Here is a 9,620-nt window from a genome sequence, read left to right as displayed (position 1 = left end):
AATTAATTACCGCAAATTGCATCGTATCGATTATACCGAACAAACCGTTCTTCCACTTGATCCTCTTCGTTGTGGCCTCGAACGTCTCGATTTCCTCCTCCATTAACTTCGGGGATGTGAGCAAACACCACTCCTAGAGATGTCACCAAATTGCAATTACGAACTTTTACTATCTTCGTAAAATCACTCCTCTTAATTTGTCCAAAATTATGGAAATTGCAAGACAATTCTTACACCATGTCATCTTTGTAGGAGAATATTACTTTGGATTGTTGGGGAAATTGATTTACCGAGTCACAAAAATGACACGAAAATTGGACAAATTAAGGCCTGAACAAAATCAGTTTCCCAAAATAATATTTCGACCCTTATATACACAACGGGTATCATGAAATTATTAGGAGATACAACAAAGACAATCACAACAATCATATTTGTGATCTAATGTAACCAAACTTTGGGCAAGTTATGATGATGATAAAATAATCAAACGCAAAATGTTTCTGAAGGAAAAATATACAGTATCAACTAATTCCTTGAAGTACACAAGCAAATCAGAGAATGAAAAAGTAGTAGTTCCACTAATTTCCTGGTTAATTGCAAAGTTGATGATCGTGCAATCGTAGAAGGTTATTTTATCCCAAAAACAAGGTAATTGTAATGGTGAATTGTTCTTCAATTTTAAGAGGAATTTTGATTCATCTAATTAGTTGCCAATAACAGGATTATAGTTTGTTATTTAGAAGGTAATTGTAATGGTGAAATATTCTTCAATAAATGGATTTTCTCAATTTTTTGTTCCACACGATTTATGCTTGTTTATATACCCTAAAATTGATGATTCGATTCTTTGTAATTAGTTGATAATTTCAATATCTCTATCCACATTCACCCACCCTGATTGCTAAATTCACGACATTCACGGCGACACTTGAACTTTGATTGTTTGTCTGACGGCAACGGTGGTACCGGATTACCCACCGTCGACCAAGTCGTTTCCGCTTATTTAAGCTTTTGGTTTCTTGGTGATAGGTAGGAATCTTGGTATGGGGATCAGCAAAACTGAGATAAACCTGAGAAGGTTAATTGCTGCTGCACCACAACAGCAAAATCAGGCGAAATTAGCTCATGTATGTAATTCATGATGTTGTGAATAATTTAAGTTTGTATGCATCTAGTTTATTTTAATCAACGCCTATTCAACCTGTTTGTAGCTTAATATGCTTTTCTTTTGATTGGATTTTAAACCTGTAATTAAATTATGCAGTATGTTGCTACACTGCGCGAATTGTTGGAACAGCTTACTGAAGAGACCACTCCAGAAGGCTTGCCGAGGTCAGCTTATATTACATCTTTCCTTATAAGTTTGTAGTCTTTAGAGTGCTTTATAAAAAAATGTTTAAAAAGTTTGTGTTAACTAAAGAGATCAACTGCTAATAGAGAAAAAACCTATTCATCATTTCTATTTGCATAATGTTGTAGACTGCGAGTGAAAATTGGGACTAATTTCTTGGTTAGGATAGCGTAATGATTTATCTAGACAATATCTTTGTCCAGATAATCTGTTCATTTATGGGTATAATAATCTAGCTATCAAGCCGTTTGATGACTATTGTGATTTGTGATCCATAGTTTTATGTTATTTGTTCTGTTAGATACTTTGCTTTGACATCAACATAACATAAAGCCTTTACTTCTTTAAACTCTTTGCTATTGTATGAGTTTACCAAACATCAAATTAATCAATTCACTCTGCTCCTGGGTTTTATATTGTAGGGTCTCCAAAGCTAAAGTAAATGATTACTCTGAGAAGATTGAATCTATCACAGCCAAATTATTAACTTCACCAATGGTATGTTTTGGAGACCTCTTAGTGTGTAATATTTTGCTATGCTTAATTTTAGCTGTTGTAGCTCTGCAATATATTGCTTTTTTACACTGCATAATCATTAATTTGTGATAGCAAAATGTATGCTTATATGTCTGCTAGGTGTCTGTTAATAAATTATGTATTTTTTAAATGATTTTGATTGAGGAGGTTGCTAGTAATATGTTAGTTACACAGAATTGAGTTTCTCGAGCTGTTCTAGGTTTTTTTTTTAAAGAAAAAATTATTTTTTGTTGCTGAAACCTGAAATTTGCATTATGTGGAGACCAAGTTGTTTCAGTAACAAACTTCAGATGTATCATCTTTTAAAAAGGGCAGAAAAGGAAGAGGTGGCCAGACCCTCTGTATATAGAGATAACTGTTCTATTACTGTTCATCTGGTTTTTTTCCTTGCAGATGAAATTAGTGAATATGATAACCAGCACTACTGTCTTTTTTTTTTTTTTCGTTCTTCCTCTCTTTTTTATATAATGTTTAAAATCATGAGAGCTTATTTATGTTGAATATATGATTTCAATAGTTCCAAAGGGAAAAAGTTTACTGCTTTTGATAAACTCTGGTGTGGAAGGAGGTTTCATTAATGACTATTTGGTACATGACTAATGCAGGAATCTTTGAAGAGACTTCAAATGAGGCAAGCCCTCAAATAGCTGAAGAACTTAAAGTTGCCTCCCTACCAGGACTTAGGAAGAGACCAGTGTATGTAAACATTACGGTCTTATTCATGGAGTTATATTAAGGAAAATTTTGAAATTGAGTTGGAAGATTTTTTGCGAGTGTAGGCCATCCTCATTTGCTGAAGACAAGTCACACGAGAATGTTGGACCTGATTCCTCACCACTTGTTAAATTGGATGCTACTGCCCACTCACATATAGACAAGCACAGGTACTTTTATTCTGAACATTGTTTTGTAAATGTGGTTGATAACTCTGAAGTTTATCATTAATTACTTGAAAGAGTAAACTGAGCAGTCTTCTGGATACACATCTACTGTCCCTACGGAGTGTTTTGATAAAGGATATGAACTATACACGTCTTCCAATGTTAATTTCAGGAGCAAGAGGTCAAGGGGATTATAACTTGAAACTTGAAACATCAGGAAGCTCGGTTTTGCTTATCTCTACTGGAAGCAAATATAAAGAATTGTCTTGTATAAATTTTGTGGATTCTTTTTCAGGAAATTGTTTCCACCCCATGTTTTTTTCATGAAGTTGTCTTCTACACTTTTTTTTTTTTTTTTGCATATTTATACAAATGTCTACTTTATCCCATTTGCAGTAAAAGATTAAATCCTTCAAGCCTTTATTGAGGGAATATGGTTAAAAAAAAATTCAGAAATTGTAGTATCGTGTTATTGATTCTAGGTGAGCATATGCTCAGTCGGCTTTCCTCTGTATAAAATTTGTTACTAACTTTCCCTTCTTTGTACTACAGAAAGCTTCAAGAAGACTTGACTGATGAGATGGTGGGAATGGCACGACAACTGAAAGAGAGCAGTCTGTTAATGAGTCAGTCAGTGCAAAATGCTGAGAAGGTACGTACTTACCTCCAACTCTGCTTTCTTAATCTGAAGTGCTTTTTTCTGAAAGGAATCTTATGACATTGTTGTATAAAGAGACCAGGTTGTGGTGTTAGTCACTTGTCCGTGTAATTAAATAGCTGCAGGTCATGTGTTATTTTCCTCCTCTAAAAAATATTTTATTTTGTAACTGGACATCCTATGCTCATTCATTGAGTTGGTATCCTTTACCTTTATCTTGTCTACCTATGAAAAGAACTGGATTGGACTCCCAAATTTTGTCTTGAGTTTAGGCTTGAGAGTTGAGATTTAAAAACCTACTCATTTACCTTTTGTTTGGATTTGGAATTGGATATAAATTAAACGCAATCTTTCCAAATTTCTCCATACTGCTAGTGCCTACTGTAGCTTGAAAAAAGGGGACTGTTGTGAGGCAACTAGGTGTAATATGTATTGGATAATACAAAGTATTCAACTGTGGAATTTTTATAGGCTGTCAATATAGGCTGGCTGTTTGAATTATATATATATATATATATATATATATATATAAAACTGCCCTGATGAGCTTTTTTATGCATCTCTAGTCTCTACTTCATGAAAGGTTTTCTAATTGCTCCTTTCACTTGCTACAACGTAGAAAACCAAAAACTTTCTACGACTTAGAAAACTAAAAAAATAACATGAAACTTTAGAAGATTGTGTGAATAAGGTATTATTTAAGTACAGGAACCACTATATCCTATATAAAATCAAAGGCCAGCTCACTAAGTAACCTTTTTTCAATTGGAGATGAGCTATTGAACTGTATGTTGTGCATGAAAGGCAGAGGCCCAGCCGCCCAGGATTGGGGGAAAAAAAAACTTGTTTCTGATAAGGGGTTTATGTATAGAGTTATAAGTATAATTTAGGATGGGGAACTATCGATAGTCTTGCAGCTGTATCTTGAAAATATTCTCACTATCTCACGATACTCCTGAGAGTTTCAGTGGAAATTAGTGTGAGGAAGTTTTTAGTTGTAAATTTAAATCTATATGCTATATTTTGCGGCAAAAGATTCCATGTCTTCAGTGCAAAACACATTTCTTGCTTGCTTTCGCCAAAAATTAAAATTTCTGCTTCTAACCTTTCTGTCTACAAGTCAATTGTTTTAAATGCCATGCTTGTTGCTCCTCACCTTTCTGGTCTAGTTTAGCATCTTAAATTTGTTTGTTTCCAACTTAGCTCACATTATTGTGGATATATTTTGGGGGGTTAATTCAGTTTTTTCATCATGGTTTTGTTGATATAGATACTTGATTCAACCGAGAAGGCAGTTGAGCATAGCTTGGCAAGCACTAGTCACGCCAATGTAAGGGCAATGAGTGTTTTTTCACAGAGCTCAAAGACTTCATGTTTTACATGGCTTATTATGTTATTTATGCTAATGATTTTTATGATGGTGGTTTTCCTTATTTGTATTACTTGAGTTTTTTTTTACTGAAGCCACTTAGGTTGATTTTTTTTTTCTTTTTTTTTTTTTTTTTTTTGGGATAAAAAAAAAGGGAAGGAGTTAATGATACACTGTAAACCTACTTCTAATTAAGGTGACTGTTGGATAGTTTTTGTTTTTTTATTTTTTTTTTGGGGGCGGGGGGGGGGGGGGGGGGGGGGGTGGTACATGTAATGTAATTTGTAAGGTCCCTATCTTAGGGATAACCACTTCTACCGATATGATTGACTTGCTGTTACTTGATATTATTTTATAAATGAATTGACAGGAGAATTAACTGACTATTTAACTTCTTCCTTGAGTCCCTTACTCCCTTCTCCATATTCTATGTTTGATCATAAAACCATTTGGTAATTGGTGTACCTTCTTCGTTTTGTACATCAAACTTTCATTCCCTATTACAGAACAATTAAAATTGAACCCTTATATAATCCTTGATATGCATTTGGGTCACACCTATATCAGGTTAGCCATATGGAGAGACTTCAAATTGAACAAGTAAAGCATAGGACTGATTGACTGATGAGATATCATTTACAATGTGTGACACTATGGAAGTGCTCAGCTAGAACCTCTGCTTAGTTTCAATTATCTGTTCTGATGTGTATCTGATGTCATGTCCTGGAAAAACAAACTAATTACTCAATTTGATAAGTAAAGTATAGGTCACACCTATATTAGGTTAGCCATATGCTACCTTAATTTGATAAGTAAATGGGAGCGTTGTTTAACAACCCCTTTATAGTAATGATATTGACATAAAATTCAAAATATGAATCGAAACCAAATACAACTGAAATCACTTGAAATGGAAACCAAATACAACTGAAATTACTTGAAATCGAAATCAGAATTCATGTACCAGACAATTATGCAGTTGGTCACAAAAATTTCATCCACCTCTGTTTTGCCCTGTCTGATTTTATTCAGGTGGCAAATAGGCAACAGATGATCAAGGGCAATATGCGTCCGATGAATGTCTATGAAGAATTAATGAAGAAAAATTGTCATTTAATCAAACGCAGATTCCATTTCGAAGTTTTCATTTTCTCTGCTCTCAAATATCTTGCAGTTCTGCACCATTAACAGAAGACAATGCTTCTTTTTCATCATGATCTTCATTCCAAAGTACATATAGACATTTTGACTGCTTTCAGGGCATTAAATTTGGATGTTGTCATAATCGCGATAAATTGTATCATGAATTCATGACAACATACTTTTGCTAGGTAATGGACTCAATGCCAAAATACCATATGAAATAGCCCGGGGAACTTCCTGTGTGATATCAAACTTCAGCGGCACAAAGCAAATAGAAATGGAACAGCACAATACCAGCTTCAATGATGCCCTGTTTATTCAGAAAGTACAAGATAATAAATTCCTAGTTTAAAATAACCAAACAAAACAAAATTGAGAGCTTGAAAAATTGCCTGAGAAAAACCGAGAAAATGGTTCCTTACCTGTAGCTGCTTCTCTGCCTGAGCAGTGATGTTGGAAATGGTGCTTTATACTTGCATTAACACCTAATGGTTTACACAGCATGTAAATATTTGAACTCAATACAATCTGAAACTGTAGAATTGTATAAACTCATGGCTTAACTTTCATTAATTGGGGTAAAACATATATATACAACTCTTATCCCTAGAGTTACCTTAATTAGGTTACTAGAAATAAGGAAACAATATAAAAGATAGAAATAAATATATCTTCCCAAAATATATCCTCAATACCCCCCCCCCCCTCAAGTTGGAGCACTAGGATCAAAAGTGCCCAACTTGGACAAAATACCATCAAACTGTGACTTCCCAAGAGCCTTCGTGAAGATGTCGGCCAATGGAGTAGTCGTATGAACATACGATGGGGAAATTAAGCCGTCTATAATAGCATCCCGCACAAAATGACAATCTACTTCAATATGTTTGGTCCTTTCATGGAAGACCGGATTCTTTGCAATGTGCAAAGTAGATTGACTGTCACAAAATAACTTGATTGCCTTAGGATGATGGACACCCAAACTTAGCAACAAACCCTTAAGCCACTTGAGCTCACAAGTACTGCATACATAGACCTGTACTCGGCATCACAAGATGAAGTCGCCACTGTTGGTTGCTTTTTAGTCTTCCAAGAGATAGGGGAATGACCTAAAAATATCAACCAACCTGTGATAGAACGACGGGTGAGAGGACACGCCGCCCAATCCGCATCACACCAACCTTCCAAAGTAAGATCACTAGAAGCACTCAACAAAATACCTTGACCCGGGGTGCCTTTCAAATAACGAACGACTCGAAGAGCTGCTTCCCAATGCTCAATGCGTGGCTCTTTCATAAACTGAGACAAAATATGTACGGAGTATGCTAGATCTGGTCTAGTGACCCCTAGATAAATCAAACGACCAACTAACCTACGATATGCCTCCGGATCCTCAAGAAACGCACTTGTGGCACGACCGAGCTTGTGGTTTTGCTCCATGGGAAAACCACTCGGCTTTGCCCCTAACAAACCTGCTTCAGAAATGATATCTAACGTATATTTTCGTTGACACAAAAATAAACCTGAAGCACTACGAGCAACTTCTATGCCCAAAAAATATTTCAAAGGACCTAGATCCTTCATTTTGAAACAATCACTAAGATAAGCCTTGAAACCAACTAGTGCGGCGGAATGATTACCAGAAATTATAAGATCATCAACATATACTAAGACATTAATCTGAATGGTGCCTTTAGTATACGTAAAAAGGGAAGAATCAGAGTAAGATTGAATGAAACCATACCCTTTCAAAGCTGCAGTTAGCTTTGCAAACCAACACCTCGGTGCTTGCTTCAACCCATACAAGGACTTGTCCAAGCGGCATACTAATGTAGGATCCTCACTTTCAAACCCGGGAGGTAACTTCATGTATACCTCCTCATCAAGATCACCATGCAAGAAAGCATTATGCACATCCATTTGATGAAGTTCCCAATTCTTTGATGCTGCAATTGCAAGAAAGGCCCGAATCGTTGTCATCTTTGCAACTGGAGCAAATGTTTCACCATAATCTATGCCTTCTTGCTGATGATTACCAAAAACAACTAGCCGAGATTTAAGTCGTTCAATATCACCATTAGACAAATATTTTGTCTTAAACACCCATTGACTCCCTAGTGCACGTTTACCGGGGGGAAGATGCGTTAAGGTCCATGTACCATTATCTTCCAAAGCTCTTATCTCCTCTTGCATAGATTTCCTCCATCCTGCATGTGTCATGGCCTCTTTAAAAGATTTCGGATCATGACCACCAACAATAGCTGCCAGAAACTTACAATAATTCACAGAAAACTTGTCACAATTTATATAATGTGCTAAAGGATACGGGGTACCTGAAGGAGTGTTGGAAGACGGAGTGGAGAGAGCCGGATTGTTAGCAAAAACGAAGTGAGTCATAAAATCTCGATGTCGAACATTCGGAAATTTTTCTCGGAACTCGCGCCCCAAGGGAGCAGCTGCCCCTGCATTACTATCATCCACGGTGGCCGAAGACTGCTGTTGGCTGGCAGCCTAATCAACCAGCAACACGGGCTGCTGCACAGGTCGTGAAATAGCAGCGGCCTCGTGCTGCTGATCTGCTGGCAGCCCCGCGCCCGCGGGCTCTTCCTGCGGGGTGGCAGTAGCCTGCTGATGCTGGGGTGCTGTTGTTCCCGCGCCCGCGGGTGTCACCTGCGGGTCTGACCCCGTGCCACCCCCATTGTCACACACTCGCACACTAGGCACCTCACCAATGTAAGGGTCCTCAAACTCAACAAAATCATCATGAACATCAAAACCCGAATCAAACATATGTGGTGCAATATTAACATCTTCCGGAGTAGCAAAAGGGAACACATCTTCAACAAATTTAACATCCCTTGACACAAAGAACACCTTAGACTAAAGATCATACAAACGCCACCCTTTCTTCCCAAAGGGATAGCCCACAAAAACACACTTTCGACTTCTACTAGCAAACTTATCCCCATCAGTTTTCTGATTATGTGCAAAACATAAACACCCAAAAGTACGTATGGCATCAAACATAGGGGGTTTATCAAAGAGAATTTCGAATGGGGTTTTATTTTGTAGCAACGGAGTGGGAGTACGATTAATTAGGTGAGCCGCGGCAAGAACACACTCACCCCAAAAATAAATGGGTAATTTGGCTTGAAATCTCAAAGCTCTCCCAACAGACAAAATGTGTTTATGTTTTCTCTCAACTCCCGTTTTGTTGCGGAGTACCCACACACGAGGTTTGGAAAATAATGCCCATAGTATCAAAAAAATCACGCAAACAATTAAACTCTGTACCATTATCACTTTGCACAATTTTTATGCTTTGAGAAAATTGTCTATCTACCATGGCAACAAACATCAAAAACATACGGGAAACCTCCGTTTTATCATTCAATAAATAAATCCAAACAGCTCTAGAATAATCATCGACTATTGTCAAAAAATAACGAGCTCCGCATGAGGAAACATGTCTATACGGGACCCACAAGTCACAATGAATTTTCTCAAAAATTCTAGATGCTTTATTATCACTCAAAGGGAAACTATTTCTAGGATGTTTAGCACGCATACATACTTCACACCCTTTATCTAAACAAGCTTTATTACTAACTGTGGGAAGCAACTTAACTACTTTCTCGGAAGGATGACCCATACGACGATGCCACAACTCCAACTTTGAAT

The 9,620-nt window shown here is 36.9% G+C and overlaps 1 protein-coding gene across 1 annotated transcript; it reads left to right on the top strand.

Moving 5' to 3' along the window:
- The first annotated feature begins 426 nt into the window (after positions 1-426).
- LOC110723473 lies at positions 427-5,185 on the top strand. Its single transcript, XM_021902829.1, has 9 exons — positions 427-651; positions 1,033-1,130; positions 1,268-1,335; positions 1,777-1,852; positions 2,285-2,317; positions 2,457-2,587; positions 2,671-2,775; positions 3,325-3,424; positions 4,701-5,185. Exons 2-9 carry the CDS (start codon positions 1,047-1,049, stop codon positions 4,875-4,877), a joined length of 774 nt encoding a protein of 257 aa, XP_021758521.1. The 5' UTR covers positions 427-651; positions 1,033-1,046; the 3' UTR covers positions 4,878-5,185.
- Positions 5,186-9,620: the final 4,435 nt, after the last annotated feature.

Source organism: Chenopodium quinoa, unplaced genomic scaffold (assembly GCF_001683475.1).
Source record: "Chenopodium quinoa cultivar QQ74 unplaced genomic scaffold, ASM168347v1, whole genome shotgun sequence".
NCBI lineage: Eukaryota > Viridiplantae > Streptophyta > Magnoliopsida > Caryophyllales > Amaranthaceae > Chenopodium > Chenopodium quinoa.
Note: the sequence above shows the minus strand (reverse complement) of the source record. Positions and strands in the feature narration are given on the sequence as shown.

What these genes read in the sequence shown, in the direction of transcription:
- LOC110723473 (XM_021902829.1), top strand. Translation starts at nt 1,047, where the DNA reads ATGGGGATCAGCAAAACTGAGATAAACCTGAGAAGGTTAATTGCTGCT. An exon ending in ACTCCAGAAGGCTTGCCGAG is followed by an intron (nt 1,336 to 1,776) that starts GTCAGCTTATAT and finishes TTTATATTGTAG; the next exon opens with GGTCTCCAAAGCTAAAGTAA. An exon ending in AATTATTAACTTCACCAATG is followed by an intron (nt 1,853 to 2,284) that starts GTATGTTTTGGA and finishes TTTTCCTTGCAG; the next exon opens with ATGAAATTAGTGAATATGAT.